Source organism: Typha angustifolia, chromosome 13, assembly GCF_048772165.1.
Source record: "Typha angustifolia cultivar Huaian chromosome 13, ASM4877216v1, whole genome shotgun sequence".
NCBI lineage: Eukaryota > Viridiplantae > Streptophyta > Magnoliopsida > Poales > Typhaceae > Typha > Typha angustifolia.
In genome coordinates this window covers 12823450-12848366 of record NC_133251.1, presented here as the reverse complement: position 1 = coordinate 12848366, position 24917 = coordinate 12823450, and the positions used below count along the sequence as shown (strand labels likewise).

The 24917-nt window shown below is 35.2% G+C and overlaps 3 protein-coding genes across 3 annotated transcripts; 1 reads left to right on the top strand and 2 right to left on the bottom strand.

Annotated features, from left to right (window-relative positions):
• Window positions 1-4172: 4172 nt before the first annotated feature.
• LOC140773395 (polyadenylate-binding protein 2-like) lies at window positions 4173-10982 on the bottom strand. The gene is made up of 9 exons (XM_073115924.1): window positions 10507-10982; window positions 9771-9889; window positions 8982-9638; window positions 8815-8892; window positions 8643-8732; window positions 7615-7749; window positions 5683-5862; window positions 5054-5254; window positions 4173-4692 (listed from the first exon to the last, which is right to left on the bottom strand). The coding sequence occupies exons 1-9, from the start codon at window positions 10757-10759 to the stop codon at window positions 4450-4452; spliced, it is 1956 nt and encodes a 651-aa protein (XP_072972025.1). The 5' UTR covers window positions 10760-10982; the 3' UTR covers window positions 4173-4449.
• A 2207-nt stretch (window positions 10983-13189) lies between these two features.
• LOC140774219 (F-box protein At5g67140) lies at window positions 13190-16635 on the top strand. The gene is made up of 5 exons (XM_073117123.1): window positions 13190-13425; window positions 13512-13658; window positions 14620-14755; window positions 15558-15656; window positions 16212-16635. Exons 1-5 carry the CDS (start codon window positions 13295-13297, stop codon window positions 16410-16412), a joined length of 714 nt encoding a protein of 237 aa, XP_072973224.1. The 5' UTR covers window positions 13190-13294; the 3' UTR covers window positions 16413-16635.
• A 702-nt stretch (window positions 16636-17337) lies between these two features.
• LOC140773568 (vesicle-associated membrane protein 711-like) lies at window positions 17338-24522 on the bottom strand. Its single transcript, XM_073116190.1, has 7 exons — window positions 24172-24522; window positions 23227-23417; window positions 22166-22329; window positions 19804-21360; window positions 19663-19718; window positions 17729-17770; window positions 17338-17611 (listed from the first exon to the last, which is right to left on the bottom strand). Exons 1-4 carry the CDS (start codon window positions 24506-24508, stop codon window positions 21270-21272), a joined length of 783 nt encoding a protein of 260 aa, XP_072972291.1. The 5' UTR covers window positions 24509-24522; the 3' UTR covers window positions 17338-17611; window positions 17729-17770; window positions 19663-19718; window positions 19804-21269.
• Window positions 24523-24917: the final 395 nt, after the last annotated feature.

Below are 24917 nucleotides of genomic sequence, written 5' to 3'. Positions count from 1 at the left end.
ATCAGCCTTATCGTTTTTACCTAAGAAAAAAACGCCGATCAACTCTTCGTTTTTGTTATAACTAGTCTAAATTAGACCTCATTTGATAAATAAATTCAAGAGTAATCTATTCCGTTAAAAAAGTTTTGGAAGCGGACTAGTTTGGTCAAAAACTCTACTTATCCGTTGCAATAGCTCTCCACCATGTGTGGGCTATTGAACACATGTCCAGTGGGCCATTTCTGCTTTGGTTTTTAGGTGGAAGAATCTCTTTCCCGATATTTAGGGAATATCTCTGTAATAAAAAGAGTAATAGATTGATCACCTTCGGATATTATTGTGTACTTCTGTTCTTATAAGTTTTTTCACAGTGAATAATACTCTGCAGACTTTTCTTCAAAGAAAAAGAACTATATGCTCTGATTGGCCATAAGAAAGTTAAAAAGTATTTACTCTTTAGGAAAAATTGTGTCATGGAAATGCTACTAAAATTTTATTATTAAATTTCTATAATAGAATCATTAGTTGGTCATTTTAAATTTATATTAAACATATCAATACATTATATTAAATAATAATTTTTAAATTTTTTTATGTGTGTATGAATATTTTTCCCAGTGTTATTTTTTATAAGCCAAAGTGAAAAAGAAATCTCTTTTTTTTTTCTAATAAAAATAATTATTTTCTTAAAAAGAGAGGAGAGGGAGAGAAGATTGATAATTAAGATACAATTAGATTCAATTTAAAAGAGTATTTATATATTTTATTTGATTAACATATTACTAGGTTACTATCCAGTTCGGGACTCCCGATCTCAAAACAAAAAGTCAACGAGGCCTTGGAATTTTATTAATGTATCATCGACTACTCTACTCTTGCCCACAATAACAACAAATAAGAAATTATATATATATATATATATATATTAAAAAAAAAAAGAATATCTAGTTCCACTAGAGTTCAATTGTAAATGCCAACCTGGTGCCCACGTGTCGCTACATGATAGGGACGTGGCTTGGGACAACAACATCGCTGCATTGATAGGCTACTGGATATACTACAACCATCCATTAATCGGTTTCCTTTACCATCCAACAAGCTTCTGCCACCTGGACATCACCACCGTCGATTTTCCTACAACCAGTGCAGTAAATCATACGAAACGATTTTAATGTTAGTATCGATCTTATCCTCCTCTTTCTTGAACCAAATAATAATAAAAAAGAGGGGCAAATAGAGAGAGAGAGAGAGAGAGAGAGAGAGAGAGAGAGAGAGAGAGAGAGAGAGAGAGAGAGATGGTGCTCCATATCATAGTGATGGCGAAGATACCCATGAACATGATGATGATGATGCCGCTCTTCCAGCTCTCGCCATTGCTGTGGCCCTTCAACCTCTACCTTCCATCGCTAAGGCACCTCCCAAATCTCTGCGCCGCCATCTCCAGAGCCTCCGCCCTCTTCCTCTTCCGCTTCCGCCAGATCGCGGCCGCCGATCGCACGGGCCGGACGAGGTTGGAGCGCGCCGTCCGTCTCATCGGGGAGGAGTTGCCTTGGAATCCCCAATCACGCTTCTTCAGCTCGTACATGGACGAGACCGTCATGCAATTCTTCGTGTGATCATTTATTTACCTTCCTGTTTTTACTTCAATCATGCATTTCCTTTCCTTTCTTTTCTTTTCTTTCATCTTATTTTCTCTCCAAATTCAAATTTGAATATATATATATATATATACATTAGTGATGAAGATTTGGATATACTTGTCAAGATTATGCTAGTCGGCGAGGACAACAACTCATAAGCTAATGATACAGAGACGCCAAATAATGACGATTATTATACTATGAGAATTAATAAATACTCTTCTACTTTCTTTAGCGTCACTTCACATTTTTAAAGAGCAAGAGATATTAGCTGGGTATGATGAGTATAACGTAACGTCTTTAGCAATGATAGACGTTTTTTTGTTTATTTTGTTGAAGAATGAAAAAGAAAAGAAGAGAGGAGAGTCTTCATTAAGGCTTCTCATTATTAGTCTCTAAAATACTGCCGATATCTATGTTAGATTCTTAATTAGATTCTCTCCGTTATTTTTTTTTTCTCATTTTCCAACAAAATAATCGAAAACTTCACCAATGCTAAAGAAGTTGCTGTAATGCTCGTACTCTTCTCCCTTGCTCTTTGAATATAAAGCGACTATAACAGAAGGAAGAGAAGAGAATGCTTATTAGTCAATTCTCTAACCAATAACTAGGGTTTAGACTTTAGAGTGAAGAAACAACCATAAATTTTTAATGCCATACCTCTCTTAGGGTTAACATGGGCTTGCAAATCTACTACATATATATTGGAGAAAATTCAACAGATTTACTTGCATACATGGCAATGATCAAATTATAACCCTATCATCTTATTCTCCGTCGAGACAAAAGAATCGGCCTTGAATATATCTTTTTCCTCGTGTCTCTATAGAATTAGCTTCTGAGTTATCGTACTCGCCTACTAACACAATATAACTAAGTACATATGTATTAGTATCACTAACACAATAACAAATTTATAATCCACGTATACAAAGCAATTGTTTCGCTTCATATATTTAGATTTTTTTTTAAAGAAAAACTTATATCTAACCAAACAAAATGTACTATAAAAATTAAATTTTTGATTATGAATCCTATAAGGATGGCCAAGATAAAGAAAATTATAAAATTTATGTTTATATTAATTTCTTATTTAACTATAAATGCTGCATCTAAAAACAAATGAAATCAAACGGGCCTAAAAAATATAGAGGCATGCGCAATCCGAAAAATGAGAGAACATAAAGAAAGAAGAAAAAAGGATTTGCCAGTGATGTAGAAAACTAGAGAAACACTTACCTGTACTTAACTTCTTGCTCAGCAGTCAATAATATATGAAATCTTCTCTACACCTATTGAAGTTTTTTCTGCTACGCATGATAGAGTCAAAGAATTTATAGACCTAAATGCGATAAATTTTACTTGCAGAATGCTGTTATCTTAAATTATAATGATAAATTGTCAATTTCCATATCAGCATTGTATAAAAAGAGTAACTATTTAATTCTATTTGCAAATAAAATGTAAGCATATTTGATAATTAATCAGTGCATATAATATCTTGCTATAAAGAATAAAATGAATTAATGATGTCCTTATATAATGAAATAATAATTTCTTTTCATTATGACCATGATTAGTAGATAATTCTGGATCAGAATATCCATATCAGCAATTATCATTCTAAAATCTATGAATAGTATGAACAAACGTAGCAACAAATTTATTTTATATCCAAATGGATCTTAGCATATATCTAATAAGTCAATGCATCATTTTTTTTTTTTTTTGCTATAAGGAGGATTAAATTTATGAGCATTTCAAAAGTTTTGCATAGTTAAAAAGTTGATATGCCACATAACTAAGGGGCCTATATAAAAATGAGTAAGAGGGCCAAGTGTGACTATTCCGTAACAAAGTTCATATGCCATTCCTTTTCCACTGTAATGTGTATAAATCTCTTGTCATCGTTTAATGATTATGCACAAATCAAACATTATCTTAAAATAAAAGATAAAACCACACAAAAGGTAAGCAAGAAATTGTTAAGCCATAATAACACCATCCATTCAAAGGATCCTTTAACATTCATTCACGAGCTAAACATGAGCTGAACAAATAACTAATCCTCCCTTGCACAAAAGTGCCAAAAATACTTGAGCCTGAAAACATATCAAATAATGGCTAGACAACAAAGTCAATCCTCCTATTAACAAAAAAAAACCCAAGCCAAGACAGAGTTAACCTACCTCAAGAGTTCTATTCATTCCATGAAAAATAAAAATGGCCGTATGCAAAGAGTGAAAAAAAAAAATTGTGAAGTTTGACACTTTGACCCCTTGATTATCTACTATGATTCTTTACTATGTCATGATTTCGATGATCAAAATAAGCATGTCAAATAGCAGACTTATCCATAACAAATAACATAACAAGCAGGAAAGAAGTTTTTAAGGCACACTAACCTCAGATCACCGCTCCAGCATCGTGGGAGAGGGGAGAGAAGAGGTCCAAGCCTGTGATACAGCCGCATAGACAACAACAGTGCAGGAGAAAAAAGGGGAAACAGATGGAACACTTCCTACTTGCAGCATCCCAAAAAAAACACCCGAGTATCCATCACCACTTCCCGGCATAAAAATAAATAGCAGTTAAATACGTGGAGACCAAACAATATTGTCGTGAATAGAAATGATCTCAAGTCACATAAATTAGTTCACAAAGCCTAAATAGTATAGACTAAATTGACCTCAAAACCTATCAAACCGTGCGAGTCGTAGTGCAAAAAACTAAGGCAAAACCTAGCACACGTAGCAACTCCTAATCCAAAACTAAGGCAAAATCATCCATAGGGAATAAAATTCCTGATCACCCAAAGGGGAAAAAGGACTCAGGAAATTAGGCCATCATTCAAAGATAGTGCAGCCAGCTGATCGTTGGGTGCATTTGGCTGCTGCTGAGCAACAGTCTTGAGAACTTCCATGGCCTCTGCAACTTTGGCTTTCAGCGCTTCAGGCGACTCCAGCAAATGAAGCACCTCAGTCTGGTCCATCTCCAGGAGCATTCCCGTGACTTTGGCTGCATGATCACGCTCCAGTTGCTCAACTTGTGGATAGAGACTTTCACCAAGCATCTAGAAGAAAAATAAGAAACGTATCAGCACTTAATCATATATCATATAACTTATAAACTAGTTATCAGACCAGCAAGTTACTGTGTATTATATCCTACTACTACTGTCATCTGACAATGAGATCAAGCACGATAAATTTGTGCTTGCATGACGTATCGAGTGAAGGAATGGTGCTTGGAATGCACAAATTGCAACACATTGTATAGAAGACACTGCACGAGTACGACAGCAGATGAATGTTGTATTTTAAAAAGGGCATCATAGTGCACAAGGCATATGCCAAATTGGGCTTGGAAAGGGAACACAAATGCTGTGCGCATCAATTAAAACAATAAGCTGTTTTTCTGGGAAGGGAACAGACCGTTCTTTGCTGGTCAGGAGAAGCATTTGCAAGGGCTGAAGCCAAAGTCCCAATTGGAATAGGTTGTGACATGCCAGCATCTCGCATTGGCAAACCTCCCATGTCATATGGAGAATACATCCCTCCAGCAACACCAGGCATTGGAACATCAAGCATGTTTCGTCCAGGTGGGTAGCGGTAGACACGTCCCCTTGGAAGCATCTGCAATATGCCCATAATAGAACAAAAATTGTAAGCCTCTAAAATTACTCGCAAAGTCAGGATCCAACATAACTGTAAGGCGTCTCATGATAAACTATGAGAGCATCCATATATCTTCTATATAACATCTTAGGAAACAAGTACCACTAGAGCCTTCAAATCAGAGTGAAGTGATGTGTTAAAATTACAAATAAAATTCTGTTTGTTCTAAAAAAAGGCAAAAGCACAATGGTTCAATGCGCGGCAAAACATGCTCCGACCTGATGTGATATGTCAATTGACAAAGCACACTTAAACCAACATGCTCTTTCCACTGAAAGAGCATCATAGTTATATGAAATAAGACTAGTACCTATCAAAGTATGGTCATGACAGTGACCAAATTAGGATTACCGGCATAAAACGATTAAAAGAGCTGATAAGCACACCTGTTGTTGAATTGCTGGCATAGGTTGCTGTGTTTGCTGAACAGGACCAGCTCCAGCCCGTCGACCCCCTGGCCGTTGGCTTTGATGACCTTGTTGAACAAATGGTAGAAAGAAATTTGACATTGGAGCACCGCCAGGCCTCATTCCAGGAACAAGCTGCTGCTGGAAACCAAATCCAGGCTGGAAGGGAAAAGGTGTGGACTTTTCAACAGTGTATTCAACTGACTATCACTTAAAACGTTTATAACTAATGACGTGGACCATGTCTAAACAATAATAACTTCCAATATATGAAGCAAATTATCCAGAAGATCAAGTCTGGCAAATTGAAGACAACATTTCTAAGCAACTGAATCAGATGGATGATGTTGATAAGATGCGTCTGAAGTGCTGAGATCTAACCAAACATGACAACAAAGTGAAGCAATAGTCTTCTGCAACAGGCATACATAATCTTTTTATTTTGTCATTATCATTGGGAGTACATCGAAAACACCTAGGTAAAAGAACAATAAAAGTAATCTCATCGAGGTCTATCCTGCTACTCAATGATATGCAGAAATAAGGTCAAATTTAGCACATCCAACATCTGATCAATTGGTTGTTGGGCTTGAAACAGAAATATAGAAGTTGGATGAAATTGCCAAGATTGCTCTTCCATACAAAATCAAACCAGCCAAAACTTATACTACTATGGAGAGCTAGGTAATATCACCATGCAGTCTTGACATACATATGGTACAACTACTGTGCTTCTTGAACAATTGTGAAACTTCGTTTCTTTATAAAGTGGAAAAAAAAAATCAAAACAAGAATTCTATCAGAAGAAAGAAGAGACAGGGGAGGAGAGTTCCAAAAGGTCTATAGAAAGGAGAATGGAAGTACTAATCACCATCTTTTAGCCTTTTCCCCAGCTACATGTTTAGCTAAAGCACAGTTCAGATTTAAGAAGAGTCTCAGGAGAATTGGCAAATTTCCAAAACCTACAACCAATTTGAGGTCATACCCAAAATCAGGAAAAAAATTAACATAAAGTATACACACAACATTAGAATTATGAATTATGAATTATGAATATCTACCTCAACAGTTGAAATTCAGGCACAAAGTACCAATGGGCACAAAGTTCTCTCAAAATGGAAGGAGTCTAAAACTAGGAAAAACACTTTGACATAGGCAACTCTCTTATCACTAGGGAATGATTATGTTGAGAACTTAAATTGAAATACTCTCATTAAAGCGTACTCAGAGAATTAAATCTTGTAAATAGATTGGAAATTCAACTGTCTTCCTAGGGAAAATTGGCAAATACTAGGAAAGTAGTCAGGCCTGTCATATTATAGTAACTTTATAAATATTAAAGACGTTCACCGTATGTCAATCAATTCTACAAAATGTCATATTTTATATGTACATTCTTCAGCACAGATGTATACACTATCTTTCATTACATATTAACATTAGAATTGCCCCACACCTACATTTTTGGAGTTTGTCATGCTGAACACCTGAAGACTGTTGGGCCGATGTGAAGTTTCTACCTAGCACTGCTAAATTCAAGAAAATGTGACTTCTAAACAAATAACCTAGAGCTGGAAAAGGAACACTATAAGTTTATGAGAACTTAAGTTCCCTACCCTGATATTGAGCTACTGATATGAATTCGTAGATACAAAAAAATTCGTTGGGCCGATGTGAAGTTTCTACCTAGCACTGCTAAATTCAAGAAAATGTGACTTCTAAACAAATAACCTAGAGCTGGAAAAGGAACACTATAAGTTTATGAGAACTTAAGTTCCCTACCCTGATATTGAGCTACTGATATGAATTCGTAGATACAAAAAGGCTTTCAAGTTATGCTCAATCCTAATAACACATACAAAATGATAGATAGTTCATTAATAAAGATCATTCATATAAAGCATCACTTACCTGAGGAATAAGAGTTGGTGGAGCTTGACCATAAAATAGTTGCTGTCCAAGACCTGGAGTCCCAGGAGGATACATGGGAACACGAGGGGCAACAGTAGGTGCCATTGGTACAGGTCGCATTTGCGAAAACTGTGCCTGGAGATCAAAAAAATGGAAGGTCAGCAAGTGGAACTCAAAGAAGCAAGACAACCAGCAGTACATATAGAAAACAGTTTGTTGTGTTTTTATAAAGGATAAATCAATCAAGAAACACAATATACAAACCAAAGAAGTACAAATTATAAACTTGAAAATATTCATAAGAAAAATTATGATTTAAAAGAAGAAATGGCATTAGAAAGTTTGTAATTTGTATTACAACTAGAAACGCTTCTTTCAACATACAAAAATTACTTATCATGTTCTATGAATCTTCCATCCAAATTAATCATACAGGGACTTGGAGAGTTAGGAACAATCCTTTTATCCAAATTAATCATATAATTCAGTTTATTTGATAGTCGAGTTAAATTATATCTATTAATCAAATGGTCGGGCATGGTTTGATATATTTTAGCAAATAGAGGGCTCTATTTATAATATAGTCAAAACATATTATTCGCATTCTCTCTTATTTTTCATTTTACCACTTTGTCCAAACTTTTGGATTGACGAGAATTTTATTTTACAATGAATATCAACACATGTAACAAGATATACATTCTATTATACCATTTCTTAGCTACACTGCCAACAGAATATGGAGATTTTAATGGAAACTTTAGAATTGGCAAGTGTATAGAGAAAAATAATCTATCCAATTCAAGATAAAATGTAAATAAAGAAGCATGAACAAGTTGCCGCTAAGTACATGTCCATAGAAGCAGCATGTGAGCATTTAGTAAACACAAAAAATTAAAGCTTCTAGTAAGTAAGTCAAAATATGTTATACAGGCACTCATTAACAGTTAGTTCCAGCCAATTTCAGAGTGGCTAGAATTTATAAATGTGCACATTAAATTAAAACTTAATTGGTTTAAGAAAAGCACCTGCAATCTAGCTCTTCTCTCCTCTTTACGCTGAGCAAGTGCCACATAGAGTGGTTTTCCAGATATCATTTTGCCGTTCATCTCCATAAGCTATAGAGAAAGAAGAAACAATGATATAAGTGTCAATTGATAACCTCTTTCAACACAATACATTGTAGATCATTTAACTTACAGCTCGGGAAGCTTCTTCAGGAGTTGAGAAAGCAACAAATCCGGATCCTTTACTAATTCCATTTTGATCCCGCATAACCTATAAGTTGCAGAATCGAATCTTATCCAGCAAGATTGAACATTTATGAAGAAATGAATATAATATTTTCACAGAGAATTGCACAATACCTTGCATGAGGTAATTTTACCAAAGTCTGAAAATATTTCCTTCAGCTTTTCATCTCCAATGTTATCATCCAAATTCTTCAAGTATAAGTTAAGTCCTTGAGATTTGTCCATTGCGTCCTTCATATTTTGATCAAATCTTCCTTTCAATTCCATCTCTCTTTCTGACTTCTTCTGAGCTCTTCCAACATACCACTCCTTATCATTAAATTTCTTTCCATTAAGTTCCTGAACTGCACGAGCAGCATCCTCTGAGTTCTCAAAATTGACAAACCCAAAGCATTTGGATTTACCATCAGCCTCCATCATTACTACAGCACTAGTGATACTCCCATACTCACCAAAGATCTTTATTAAATCTTCTCTTGTGGTGGAATCAGATAGATTTTTGACAAAGGCATTATTAAATCTGGTCTTATCAAAAGCATTTTCCCTTTCCTGCTTGCGAAGAAAAGGTCCAACAAAAACAGGCTTATCATTCATTAGCATGCCATTTAACTTATTTATTGCATTTTGTGCTGCCTCTTCCTGCTCAAATTGAACAAAGCCATAGCCTTTTGACTGGCCAGATTGATCTGTGGCTACCTTGCAAGAAAGAATATTACCAAATACAGAAAATGTGTCGTATAATCCCTTGTTATCAATTGTCTTGTCCAGGTTCTGAAATAAAAAAAATAGCATAAACACAATAAGTGTAACCAGTTGAGTCACTCAAAACAGTTCATAATGAGGAAAGAGGAAAATAAAATGAGCAAAGACAAAAGGAAGAAAAATAATTCAGAATGTAAGTACCTTAATAAATATATTTGCAGCCCCACTCCTACGGATGCTTGGATCACGGTTTGAATACATTATACGGATAGGCTTATTATTGATGGGAGTAAAGTTCAGTACATCCATCGCCCTTGCAGCTATCAAATCACAACAAAATAGGAAGACAAAGATTTAGCGTCGTCTAAATAAATAGTAATGTCAGCTATGCAGCTGTGATTGTTTAAAACAATCAATCTCTTGTTGCAATTATACATCAGCCTAGTATTTTGCCATTCTAAAGAATCTAAGTTCAGGCACCAGATGTATCTAGCTTAAGGAGTGAAATTGAGTCAAACTCAAGAAATCCAAAGACAGTTTGCTCTCAGCTTGTTAAACAAAATACCAACCTCGAGCAGGAAGCAAGCCAAAGAGCTTATCTGACACACTGGCTCAGTCTCTAAAACTAAGTCGGAAAATTTTCCTGGTGCACCCAAAACCAGAAACCAGATAGCAATTTGAAGTACGACGCCACGCATGTAGCATTTATCGCATTGTAGAACAAATGTATCTCCCAAACTTTTGCCCATTACTCACTAACCAACATCACATATTCCAAGATCACGCAGTTACTCATACTAAGGGCAAACTCTAATAATATCAAAATACCATTGGGACAGACAAGAAACATGCGTAATCGAAGAGCCAGATGCAATCTAAGAAGAAAAAAAATCACTTTCTATCGACCTGCATTCGATAAAAAACCCACAAAACTCACCATCGACGGGGTTGCTGTAGTTGACGTAGCCGTATCCGAGGGACCGTCGCGAACTGACGTCGCGGCAAACCCGGACCGAGACCACCTGGCCGATCTCACTGAACAGCTCGAACAGCTGCGCCTCGTGCACTCCGATCTCCAAGTCCCCCACGTACAGCGACGTCGTCGAGAACTGACCCCCAACACCAACACCACCACCTCCTACTCCAACACCACCGCCGCTATTCGCCGCCGCCATCTGCACCTGCGCCATCCCTACCTTTCTCCTCTTCCTTTTTTTGTCTTTTTTCTTCCCTTCTCCTCCTCCGATAAACCCTAGATAGATAGAGATCGAGAACTTCTAGGTTTTTTTTCTGTGGATTTTTTTTCTCTTTTTTCTGATTTTTTTTTTGGGGTTTTTGGGAGTAATGGGGATAAAAGATAGAAGAGAGGAAAGGATTTGGGAGGGCAGGGGGGGACTGCACCGCGAATCCTATCGGCGACGACCTCGTCGATGTTATATTGTTTGCTTCGCCACCGAGGCAGAAACCCTAGCTTGCTTCCAGAAGCGTCTGGGCCGTTCGATCTCAGATCAGACGGGATATGTCGACCGTCCGATGGACCCACAGTATGCTCGGAGCTGCACGTGTCCTCTTTTTTCCTTTTTTTTTTATTTAGGGAAGTTCACAAATTACGCCCAATAAACTTTCATAATCGAACTCTACTATTCCCTAATAATTTTTATTTAACACCCTCCGTTATTATAATATATAAAAAAGAAAGAAAAATAATAATAATAACATTTTACTAATTTGATCATATGAATTAATCAAAATAATATCAGAATATTAAATAAAAATTATAAATAAAAAATAAAAAATTAGTTTTTATAAAATAAAATATAAAATTATAAAATAAATAAAATATAGGGTGTGATTTATAAAATATCCTTCTTTTTATACCGTGCCATGCCACTTGACTATCATTTAAATTATAGAAATATATATTATATGATTATAAATAAATACTCGAATCACAGCTAACATTGCGTAATGAAAAGTTTAATCAAGAAAGTAAGGTATTGACCGACGGGAAAGAAGCGTTGTTTATGTTTTGGTCAGATCGTGAGCTGAGAAGTTTGCTTTGACACGTATTATTCTTGAATTTATAGGCCGAAAAATGTAGCTTTTACAAACAGTTTACAAAAAGAACGATGTGGCAGACTTATTAATCTTTAATAATTTTTCTGTATGCTAATTAATTTAGATTATACGACGTCTATTCTATTCGTAGAATATTTATAAAGTAATTATGGATATTATAATTATATATATAATTATTATCTGGTCATGGTGGTGATGGCTATGAATTATTTAAAATGGCTAATTAGTCAAACAAACAAACGCTAGAAATGAATGGTTTATAATATTACATGATAATCATGAATAAAAGTCCATTTTTCTTCAACCAAAAGTCATCTTATAATATCGTCAGTAATTAGAATACTTTATGTAACGTAGAAAAGTGTTTTTTTTTTATATCATTAATTTAGGTAAGGTATTCTAGTCGTAGACAGTTTTATAATTTAGTGTTCGATGTACATTACTTAAGTATGTTCTCGAAAATAGATAACAACGATTATGATAGTATAGGTCTTTAAGTGTCTATACAAGTGGATTAGCATCTTATTAAATCTAAAAAAATATACTTCTCATTTGTATCCTATCTTTGATGTGTGGAGATCAATAGACTCTATCTATTTTTATACTATAATTATATGCTAATTATGGCCTGGGGATTCTATAGTTATTTTTATTTTCTTTTTTATTTATATAATTATAACATGTATTTTAATTATAATATGTACGTGAACCATATAAAAAGAATTTTAGATAAGAATGTGTGACAACATGGTGTTTAATAGAATATTATTGTACATATAAATGTTTTCCAAGTCAGCTTCTTCATTCTTCCTTCCAACGGGGTATATAAAGATATCAGATATTTTAGATGAGGTATTTCGGTCATAGACAACTTATGGCTAGAAGATATTGTATTTGTGTAATGGTATTGCATAATGTATGTTTTCGATAATCACTAATAATGTTATAAATCTAAGTACCTAAATTATCCTTGTCTTTTTCATCGTATTTTCTCTTTTCAAAGAAGAAGAAAACACAACAACAAAAAGAGGAGAGAGAGAAGAAGACGACGATAGATAGAGGAGATATTCGAGGAAAATGATTGAGAGATATATAAAGTGAGAGGAAATTGTAGAATTATTTTAGTAATTTGGTTAACATTAATTAGTTAAAATAATATGATATTAAATAAGAATTTGTAAGGAAAAAATAATGGTCAAGTTACAAAATCTAAATAATAAAATTGGTAAACTATAGGCAGTGATATGTAAAATTTACTTCTTCTTTTTTTTTGGCTTATTTCCGTTTCGGCCCCTTTATTTCTCTTAAATTGTATACTTTTTTTACACGTTTGATTTCACAGGCAGCGTACTTTTCCCCCCACCGGATCGCGCATTTGTCGTGTTCGGGTTGTCATGTGTAATGTTTATACAATGACGGCAAGATGACCACATATTGTAACTCCGTCACTACGCTTACCAAGTAGTTACCCCAGATAAGCTCTAACTATATAAAGAGATCAATCGGGACACCTCTGGTGACTCAAAGCCACATATTTCCGTTTCCCTTGCTCTATTCTCGTATCATAATTCCCCCTTCTTCTTCTTCTTCTTCTTCTTCTGGACGCACCGAACTCCTCTACTCTTCCCCCATTAATTCCACATCAAATGGGGAAAGAGGAGGTGGGAGAAGCCGAGAAGGCGACGGTGATGGAACTGGAGCCCGAGATAGAGAAACTCCCGGTTGACCTCCTCTCCTATACCTTCTCCCTCCTCTCCTCTTTCAAGGATTTAGCTCAGTATGGTTCCGTTTGAATCCCGAATATTTGTTCTCCAATTGTAGATATTTTTGGTCGCCTAATTGGTTCTGGTGTTTTGGTGGAAGGGCGAGTGGGGTTTGCCGGAAGTGGCGGCGAGGGGTGGACCAGTCCCTGGCCAGTAAGGAGGTGCTCAGCTTCGCCGGGCAGCGGATGGACGATGCGTCCGCCGCTCGGATTGTTCATGCGGCTTTTAATCTCAGGGAGCTCAATATGTAAGTATTACTCTTTCGTACTATGGTGAAAAGCTTGTTTCTTGTTCGTCGGTTGCTCTGATTTTGTTAAGCTATGATGTGCCTTGCTGGTGCTTTACCTTAAAGCTCGAGCTTTTGAGCCAATTGGTTAAAATCCAACTTTTTTTGATGGCCAATTGAAGTTTTGAGTGTTAGTTCTCTGTGAGATGTTTGTGGTTAGGTGCAATCAAACTCGAAAGTGCAAAAAAAAAAAAAAAAAAAAAAAGGGTTTGCACTTGCATTTAATTGTTCAAGGCACGATGAATGAAAAGTTTGGTTCTCAGTCGTTGTCGCTCTTATTTTGGTAGGGTCTTTGCTCGTTCATTCCACAGAAATGTACAAATAACTGCACAAGTGCACAGGAAGGAATAATTTGATCTTGGATTTAGTGTTCCTATAGCTAATAGATGTAGAGGATGTGAATGAAACTCTAAACATAACAGTTCTGAATCTTATATGATATCTCTTTGAGGCACTCTTGGTCCATGTATCTTTCAGTTCTGCTTTTATTCGAGGTAGTATGGATTTGAAATTCCTACTTTGAGAAACGTAGAACTTCTGTGATGCAATTCCAGTTTAAATCTTTTGATGATGCCTTGGAGGATACTTTGATTAGGAATGCTAGTTATCGCTTCTTGAAAGTATTGCCGCACTATTAGAGGACAGGCATCAACTGGGCAGCCACTGCAAAAGAAAATGTACTTTCTTTCGAGATTCTTCTCATCTTTTAGTTGTGCTTAAGCTGACCATATATTATTGGGAGGTGCTTGGACGATAAACTTGTAGGAAATTCACTGACACACTTATCCTTTTTATATGCTTACATCAAGCTATTGTCGACTATAATGGGTCAGAGCATGTCATATGTGACTCCTGCTCTGCCTATTTAGCAATTAAATATCTGCATATTTGGATCTTCTAATTTATAGTATTCTCTTCATAGTTCTCGAAGCTGTTGGGGTTGTCAAATAACTGATGAAGGACTGTATAAGATCTCGCTAGCAAAATGTATCGGAAATCTGACATCTATATCTTTGTGGGGTATGGCTGGAATAACTGACAAAGGTGTTATTCATCTGGTAAGGAACTTTTGTTGGATAGTATAAGATTTATTAGCTTTCCAGATGTATGTTATGCGACTAATAAATGTATGCTTTTGTTGCCCCAACATATTTGCTATTTTGAGCATCAAACTGACAGTATGCATATATTTTACTACTTCCGCAACATGTCGTTTTGTTTTGCATGAGATGATTTAGCATAATAGCTGATAGATGTACATCGATAGGCACCACTTGCACAAAACAGCAATCTTCTGTACTTTTAAAAGGAACGCAATGTCTTTAGTCATTTGATTTAATGTGGCTACTGTTTTTCTTTTATTTGTTGTTTTTAGCTTCACTGATTGTCATTCTAATACACGTGGTGTTTTTAGCGTGGTGACTAATAGAAGTGCCAATCATGTGACCTGTTTATAAAGGTTAGCTAGATATTTACTTTACTACATGAATATGAAGAATCAGACGACATCTTACTTGTGATACCTTTCTTTGTCAATCCTATTGGTATTATTATAGGATATTGTAGAAGAATCAGACCCCTTTACAATCTGGAATCCGTCTCTTGACTGGAACAGGTCATATTACGTTTCTTTACAAGAAACTTCTGTTACTTCTAAGGGATAAATGCAACTTAAATATGTAATGCTGCATGTTGCAGTGAATTTTATGAATGTATGTTAGTCATTGCTGATTTTTATCTCGGTCCAAGAAAGCTACGAAATCGTTCTGCAAAAGAGTGGCAAAATGGAACTGTCTTTCTTTGCAAATTGCTCTTTTATTTCCATACATCTTGCTCATTTATCCCTCTTTAATTCTGCAGGTTTCTAGAGCTTATTCCTTACAACACTTAAACATTGGTGGCACATTTATTACAGATGAATCTCTATATGCAATTGCAAATAGCTGTCCACATTTGAAGGTAAGCTCCATTGTACATTTTGATAAAACTAAGTCCTTTGTTCAGACATTCATTTTCCTAGTGACACCCAATTCCTGAAAGGTTTAACTTGATCATCTAGATTAATTAAATAATAAGTTACAAAAGTATGTGCATATGAGTATGTATGTCTGTATGCAATATGCCATGATGCGCAATAGTCAAGGGAAGAAATTCCATTTTGTAAAAGTTTTGAGTGACACAGTGTGCAATTTGGTGGTAAATAGTAAGCACTTCAAAAGGACCCATAGCTAGATATGATGGTGGATCCACCAATTGCATCTTGTCATGTAACTCTGAATTGGTTAAACAATTTAAATTTACTTGATTCCTGTTAGCGCAAGTCGGTAACGTAAGGTATTATACTCCTTTTCCATGTTTCCTATATTCCAAGTCGATAATCTAAATATTCTCTCTTGGACTAGCTTCTGTTATAGTGATCAAAACCACAACAAACTGTTGTAATTACTCTGGGAATGAACTTCTAATATCCTATTATCTTCCAAAATGCTTAGATTGGTTTGATTGCTTTTACAGACCATCATTCTCTGGAGCTGCCGCCATGTGACTGAGAGTGGTCTTCTCATGCTTGTAAATAAATGTCACAAACTCGAATCCATCAATGTCGGGGGGATGAGGGTGCCTGTCGATTGCTTCATCACCTTAGTTGCAATCAGCCCTGCTCTGCAGATAAAATCCATTTCCCATTATCTAAATATTGGGATGTTAGTTGCATAAGATGGATGTTCTACTTGCTTGATAGCCCAATAAAAAGGACTCAATTGTTTACAAGATTATTTGTTTTCTATGTGGATGTAAATATGAATGATAACAAATATAGGGTATAATGCTGCATATCTTTATTCCTGCAAACTATTAAGTGACTGCCAGTCAAATTAGTATTATAAGTTTGTGTATGTGGATAAGGATAAATCTATGTTAATACGGTGAATTCTATTATTGTGAATGGAATTGTATGAGCAATCGTAGATACGACTGGTTCAGGGGGTGTAATCCAGCCGAGCTTGATAGAGCTAAGCTCTGTTCAAGTTTGGTTTGAAGTTAATTTTGAACCTACGCCAAAGAATTAAGCTTGAATTGATTAGTTTCAAATTCTAGCCAATGCACTTAATAAGCAAATCCAAATTTATTTAAAAATCAAGTCTTAATAATCTATCACTGTAACTCGGTTTGGGGTTGGATCTTATTAACCCATAATGAAGGGTGTGAGTTTAATTCTCCTCCATAGGTAGTATGATTAATAGAGTTCAATAAAATGATCAGATTTCAGTAAAATGACTTCTTTTCTTAAGAAAGATAATTATTCCTTTTATTTTAATTTTATTTTCTACATCTAAGAGTAAACTCTCCTCTCTTGTTTTCTTAACAACTAAGTACTCCTTTAGCTTTAATGGCATCGGGATTATTTGTTTTGTAACCACGGTATGCAACTTAAGATTCACTTTAACCCGCTAAGATGGGAAATAATTTAAGAAAACTTAGAAACCTCCCAACCTTGAAATTAGCTTCTTAAACCTCTAATTACAACCAATGGTCAGGAATTTCTAAGAACTTCTCTTTATATGAATATAAATTTTATCAAGGAACTCGTAAAATTTCCATGCTACTACTAACATCATCCATTTTCCAACTGACAGCCAGCTTCATTTGTTAACTATTTGAAATCAAGAACTAATAGTATTCATTATGATCTGCTTCACCACACAAGTAGAAATCACCTTTGTAACATATAGAGCAAACAATCTCAGAAGAGTTGCTTGATGGTTATTATAGAATACAACAGACTAGATGTGCCCAGAATTGGTCCTGTTATCATAAGAGGGTTACATGGATTTTTATTTCTTCCCACTTTTCTTAAGACCTGAACCTCCAAAAGCTCCCTTCTGGGATGCCTTAGCCTTCAGTTCCTTTAGTGCCTGCTTGCAAACAAATAAATTAAGGGAAGCTAGTAAACAAAAGAAGTCCCTACAGTTAATGAAATAGAAGGGAAAGAGACAATGTTACAAAATATTCAACTGAGTCACTGTATTCACCTTTTCCTCTTCCTTCTTTTTCTGAATATTTGCCAGATCAGTCTACATACAGAAGAAAGATGTTAGCATTACGACATATATAACATATATTGCTAAACAACAAAAATAAATTGGCACTCCAACTTAAAAGTAAATAAATAATATAACCATTATTTCTAAACTTTTCACATCAAGCATTCATCAGCTAAATATACAGTAAGAGGGTGTTTGGCAACACTAAGTTACTGGGTACTAGGTCCAAAACGCTAGAAATTCTAAATGCAGTTTGAATACAAAAACAGAGTAACAAAATACTTTACATTCACGCCAGAAGTCTTGTAATCTTGGGGTAAAAAATAACCTACTCTTAGCAATGTAAGTTTTTACATTTTAGTTTAAAAGTGATTGCCATCCCTGCTCTCTCTTCTTCCAAGATCACTTATCATCTCTAACCCACAACCCACCTACCTGTGAACTCCCAAAAAACACCGGCAGCTAAGATCCCTCTTAATCCAATGAATAGAGCCTTACTTAATTCTATTATATTCAAACATTTAATAAAAGTAATTACTCCATAAGTAATTTCTAGAGTATGAATTGGACAACCATCTAAATTCTTTAGAATTGAAATACTCTAGATTCGTATCCCAGACTTGCCCAACAGGCTCTAAAAACATGGATGATCTTCATTAGAAACTTCAGAACAAAATCAAATCTGAGCAATTTCAGTTTGTACCAATATAAAACTGGAATATCAGAGCAAAACCATATTAGTATTAATGCGCATGTATAATCAGGTATATTTGTGCAATCTTGTAATGGATAACCCAGCTTAGCCGATTTCAGGCATATTTGTGAAATCTTGTAATGGATATCCCAGCCTCGACAATTTCAGGCAAGAGGCCGCCTTTGAAACATATAAACCAAATGGCTTCAAAGACCTATCATGTTTATCACAGTTTCAATTATGCAAAGGATATATTCCAAATGCAAGATATATCCATACGAAAAACGAAGTCCAATACCACAACTGAATAGCCCTTCAAAAATCTCTCTTGAAAGAAATTGCCAATCAATCAGCTTAATATTTATGAGCCAAACACATAACCAAATCATTAGAGTTCAAAACTCAAAGATGAAATCTACAAACATAAACCACCATAATAGCCTAAACAGCTTAATATTTTGGGAACTGCCACAGCATAAAACTATCATACATAAAAAGATTAATGATATCTAGTTACGAAAAATATGCAAAGTTTGATTTCTGAGATTCCTAGCATCAAATATAACATTAAAATAATTTAAAGAACTATTCAATATGCTCAGCAAGCTAAAGATAGAAAATGAGGTTTGATTTAATTTCAAGCTAAAATTTATCCTCAATAAGTCTTGTAACCAGTCTGTTACTGGTGTTTTGGTTCGCCAACAGATATTATTTTGACAATCAATTCAATAGTTGACCAAATTCCCGTATGCTAAATTATATACTCCACAGATTCCCGTTGGATTTACATTGAAACTTCAATTTCATCTTCTCTCTTTTAATCCTTAGGTATATTGTCAATCATAAAAAAATCCCCAATTAAAAAAGAAAGAATAAAAGATGGTGCTTTCTTTCTCAGATATTGATCAACACCATAGCTTCTACGGTTTTACACCAAAGAGAACGAATTCAAGCCCTAGGTTAGATAAAAACCTCAAGGGAGTCCAGAATATAAGATAAAATCATGAAAAAAAAGAAATGCTGAAGCACAAATAAAGCTCGAAATCCAAATATCCTTCCTCCTCTAACCAGTCTAAAACAATTCAACGGAACAAAAGAAAATTCGTCCGGACCAATAACAAGACATCCAATCATAAACACAAAATCAAACACAGTCAGAAGGCCCAACTAACTCCGATCCAATGAATACGTGAAAGGATCGGAACATAGAAGATCGAATTTTGAGTACCTCGTCGTATTCCTTCTTGTCGACCTTGGGCTGCTTCAAAGGCTTCGCCTTCCCACCTATAACCAGATCAGAGAGAATCCTAAATCCAGAGATCAAGAGAGATCGAGAGATCGAGAGAGAGAGGAGAACGTGAGGACTCACCTTGCTTGGACGACATGATCGCTGAAGGGAGGACGACACGAAGATTCGAGGACAGAGATCAAGATAAAAAGGAGGTGAAGGATGGGAATACGCTTTATTTTAGATGGAGCCGGGAATCTAGACTTTAGGGTTGGCAATATGTCGGGTACCGGATAAAATCCTTTATCACTTGAAAATGGATCCGACCCGGATCCGTCCCATGAGCAAAGGGTCACAAATGAGAATTACTGCATATTTAGAAAGAGATTGTAAATATGGATATTTAATTATCAGGTTAGTTTTATTTTATTTTATAATTATCAGGTTATTTTCCATACATGCTTACTATAATATATTGTTTCAATTACTTGGCGACAGAATTATCATGTTTAGTTTAACCAAGTGCACTTTCTTAATTTATTTTTTAAATTTATATGTAACACCCTACTCTTTCATAAGCAGGTGCGCTTGTTTAAGCTCTTCATTTAATTTTTTTTTTAAAACCTTTATGCATATAATGAGAATATTAAGTTAAATAAAGATATTTAACTTCTAAAATAATTAAAATACATTAGTACGATTTAATTAAGAATTTTTTATAATTTTTTAATATAGTTAACTAATCTAAAGGTTTAATTAAATTTAACTAATAATTTCTGCACATATTCGCTAAGCTATAGAACTCAAATTTGTAAATAATAATAATATAGGATGTAAAGTATAATTTTGTTAGAAGACAAGATATTATATACAAATTTCTCTTACAAAAAAAGAGAGCCCAATCAAGTCTCTTTGATAATATTTATTACATTGCTATATGTAGCTAATTGTATCATGCTCAGCATAGTGTTTCCTGCTTCAACCTGCTGATCTTTGTTCCATTTTCATATTTTGACAATCTTAATGAATCTCTAGCCCATAAACATGACTACTATCTAGTAAACCTACTCATGTTAGTGAATCATATTTATTGTGCTGGATACAAGATGACCAACACTTGATATACCTCCTAGCTTGGGATTACATAACACTGATTATTTTCATTGCACAATAAGAAAAGGATTGACAGAATCACAGGGCTGATTACTGGATTACACTACAGCCAAATATGCTGTGTGCCACTGCAAGTGAAGATGAGCATGTCTCCTTTCTTCTTCCTTTTCTCTGGTCCAAGTTAACATTCAAGATAACAAATACAATAACCATTAGAGAGGCTTCTGTCATCTTTGCTGCTTATTGGCAAGGACCTTTTTTTTCTCTCTCAATACCACAGATCCTCTTTTTTTTCCAAAACAATGTTATAACAAAGACATAAGATGGTATATGTAAGATTCATTACATACGAATCACAAGTCCCCATTAGGCAGGCATAACAAATAATATAACGGGCACGGTTATTTTCCCATACAAAGCCAAAACAAATAAGCTACCAAACTTGTCCCAGGACAGAAGTATCAAACAACCACAGGAGGATAACAGCACACACTTTACCTGATACAACTTGGGAGTGTGATGCCATGGCAGACAAATGCGAGCACCACATAAATTATAATCAAGAGGAGGAGAATCAACACAACCCTGCAAAATAAGCATATTATCCATATGAAATGATGCCGAAACAAAAGGATGAACAGCAGCTGATGCAACAAACATAAGACAACTAGTGCTAGTTAAGGTAAAGTAGTTAAAAAGAAACAATCATTGACATATACACATAAGACTATAGGTCAAGAGATACAATCTCCAGAAAGAACAAAACAAGAAAAGGAGGCGAAACTAACTTTTATGGTCAAGGTATCAATAATATAACAAAATTAAAGCTCATCTGAATACTACAAAACCATTCTATAGATCTGATGGAGGAAGATCACTATATCTCCCTTTTCCATCTTTGCCAAAAGAGGAAAACATGACAGAACGTGAAGAGGATAATGATCCTCAGTTCCCAACTTTTGAAAAAGGTAGGTCATTATCCTCAGCTACACTATGTTTTCCTTTTCCTCATTTGAATTGTAATGAAGAAAACGAAGGCACTGCAAGAACTGACCCCTCCAATCTCCCAGAAAACCAGTCCAAAGTGGACCCTAAAAATCACCTATATATATGTATATTTCTTTTCCATTAAAGCAAAAAGAATTTCAGGTGTGCAAGGATGGCTTATTTGCTATTATGAAGCCATTTTGGTACTTACTGCAACTAGGCATTTTAAAGAAGGATCGACTCTCCATTAGGATAAGCAACATGCCCCAAAAAAGGATTAGAAAAAAATAAAATAATTAAATACACCTTTAGAAGAGAGTAAAACAGAAAAAACAAAAGGAGAACATGCAATTATTAAGTGCATAAAAACTGTTAATTATCACTTATTAAGAAAAATACATACGCGAGCTTTACATTCCGCCACCACACCGTGTTCCTAAAACGGCGGGCCTGTTTTCTGAAACGAATTGTATTTCCTTGCATATGTGCAGTTTTATCAACCAACAATTCCAATCGATCTCCTCTTTCAAGGACTTTGTCAATATTTTCAATCATGACATTGCGTACCTATAAATGAATAGAAAATTATATCAGGAATTTTAAATCAAGTTGTCCAACTATTTGAAGATAAAATATTCCCATGTATGATGCTCAATTGCTCATATTTCCAAAGAATGCAAACAAAAGTATTATATTATTATATAAGATACTTGACTAAGTGGATATAAGGAATATTCCATTATTCATATTGGTCAAAGATGTAGAAATTTGTAGTACATCTAGTAATCATGTATATATAACCCCTCAGCTTGGAACTTCCTATAGGTTAGTGCAGGTCGTACAGGGAAATTTCAATGATATACTTAGTTCATTCTTGGCACAACATTTTTCATTCTCTTCATGGGAAACATAAAGCAGATCGAGCCAGCACATTAAGAAGTCATCTCCGGTTTGTGCTCATAAAGACCAAGACAAGCAACAAAGTGATTTTATATTCGATACAGTACTAAAGTTTTGCAAGGTAAATATATATCAGATTTCCGATGACTAAATTGCAAAAAATTACATTATCAATGTGGGTTTAATGACTTAATCAAGCCCATGGGCAGAAAGATGTGTCACTCCTTGTCTAGCTTTTAACAATTCCTTCTTCACTCAGATACTTCCATTCTTTACATTATCCTTGTGTGGCAAAATTAAGTTTTTATCTTCTATAGGAACTTCTGGAAACTCAAACCTAGCTTCTGAACCATCAACAGAATCTCCAGATTTGAAAGAGAATACTTAAGCTTTTCTTATTCAAAAACATATTTCTCTGCTTGAATCAGAGAAGTAAAGGTTGTAAAGCACCAAGAGTACAAGATATATAGGGAAAAGGTAGGAGTAATACTTCCAATTCTCATGAACATGGATGTGAAAGTCAACATATACAACAATTGAAGACAATAGCATTTTCAAATATACCTGACTCATTTCACCTTTGAGGCGATTTATCCTATCTGCATTGGGGTCACTGGAATAATACTCCATCTGTTTACTCAAGACCCTTGAGAATTCTTCGTTCATTGCATAAGCAAGAGCCGTATGACATGCACGACCATATGTTTTGACAAATCTTCCATGAATATCTTCAAGAAATGCAAATGGAATTCTTCCTATACAAGCAATTCAATGAAGCTGGTAATATGTCATATGAAATGTAACTTGCAGATACAAGGACAATTCTGAAGAGAGACAATAGAACTTTATTGCAAAATGTAAGTCTCTATCTGCTAAGTTAATTCTCATTTATACATGTAAAACCAGGAAAAAAAGAACAATAAAGGATAATCAAGCAAAGATAGAGAATAAATACTATGATGTTGTAAAATATTAAGTTGTCAACTCGTTTTACATGGCAAAAGCAAGTAATCCTTGTTGATTCATTACTTAGGGTCTGGTATATGAATTTATTTATTTTACTCCATTTAGCTCTATCTTAGGTTATCTTTGACAATAAGAAGAGTTACTATTTGGTCTAGCACTTTTCAACTGAATTGAATCACTTCTCTTTACTCACACACGATAAGACATCTATCGGACATGTTCAAATCATCCTGAATAATGTCTCTTTTTCCTAGATTATCCTGGTACTGCTCCCAAATTGAGCCAGTTTACACAAGTCAACCATCATAACAGTCTAATCTCAGCAAATCTTATCAGTAATATGCCCTTTCCTAAATGTTCAACTAAACTACATCACATTAATCGAAATCGACGTACTAGTCCGACTTCGTTTCCCTCCTGCTACATCCAAATCTACGCAATTGCAGCATGGAAATCTTTCAGATTTCAAAACCCATTTCCACAAACCAAGCATCCAAACTCAAATCGAAGAATAGGGAAATAGAGGCAAGTGAAGGGGCTCACGTCCGGCGGTGTCGTCGGCCATACAGAGGACGGTGATCCCGTCGGTGCGCTTGACGTGGAAGACGTAGCGGTCCTGGGAGTAGGACACGTGGCTGTCGTTGGTCCCCGGGATCTTCTCCAAGATCTGGCGCGCGATGGTGGCGGCGTTCGTTTGGGTCGTCCCGAATTCGGCCAATACCACCGATCCACGAGCCACCAAGGAGTACAGGATCGTCATCTCGATTCCTCTCTCTCTTAATTTTTTTTTTCTCTCTCTCTTTTTCTCTAGGAGAAGAAGAAGGAGGAGGAGGAAAGAGATGGAGAAGGGATGAGGGAAAGAAAAGGAGGAAGGCGTCATGGGCTGGCTTGGTTGTAGGGGTGGACGGCACAGGGAGACAGCAAGGACGGTGGTGACGGTCGTTAGTTTTTCATTTCCCTTTTAAAATTATTTTTGACCTTTTCTTTTTTCTTCTTTTCAACGATATATAGAACTTCCTTTTTCTTAATTTGCGACATTACAATTTGATGAAAAGAAGGGAGTCGAAAATGCAAATTCTCTCTGATACTTCACCCTTTTATAAACAAGTCTTTTAAAGGATTTAAATTTTTTATATAACTAGTTGACTTCCTAAACAATTTTCTAGAGGATTTAAATTTTTTATATAACTAGCTGACCACTAATTGAGCGTATATAGATACGCAGAATCTTATATTTAAATTTTAAAATAAATTAGATATGTAGAAAATATTAGAGGCAAACTTAAAAA

Coding starts and splice junctions, on each gene's coding strand:
- LOC140773395 (XM_073115924.1), bottom strand. CDS start 10,759: ATGGCGCAGGTGCAGATGGCGGCGGCGAATAGCGGCGGTGGTGTTGGA. Junction 9,890..10,506: donor CTACAGCAACCCCGTCGATG/GTGAGTTTTGTG, acceptor GTGATTTGATAG/CTGCAAGGGCGATGGATGTA. Junction 5,255..5,682: donor TGCCAGCAATTCAACAACAG/GTGTGCTTATCA, acceptor GGCATATTGCAG/ATGCTTCCAAGGGGACGTGT.
- LOC140774219 (XM_073117123.1), top strand. CDS start 13,295: ATGGGGAAAGAGGAGGTGGGAGAAGCCGAGAAGGCGACGGTGATGGAA. Junction 13,426..13,511: donor TCTTTCAAGGATTTAGCTCA/GTATGGTTCCGT, acceptor TTTTGGTGGAAG/GGCGAGTGGGGTTTGCCGGA. Junction 13,659..14,619: donor AATCTCAGGGAGCTCAATAT/GTAAGTATTACT, acceptor TTCTCTTCATAG/TTCTCGAAGCTGTTGGGGTT.
- LOC140773568 (XM_073116190.1), bottom strand. CDS start 24,508: ATGACGCCTTCCTCCTTTTCTTTCCCTCATCCCTTCTCCATCTCTTTC. Junction 23,418..24,171: donor GGCCGACGACACCGCCGGAC/GTGAGCCCCTTC, acceptor TTGCTTGTATAG/GAAGAATTCCATTTGCATTT. Junction 21,361..22,165: donor TGGCGGAATGTAAAGCTCGC/GTATGTATTTTT, acceptor CTTATTTTGCAG/GGTTGTGTTGATTCTCCTCC.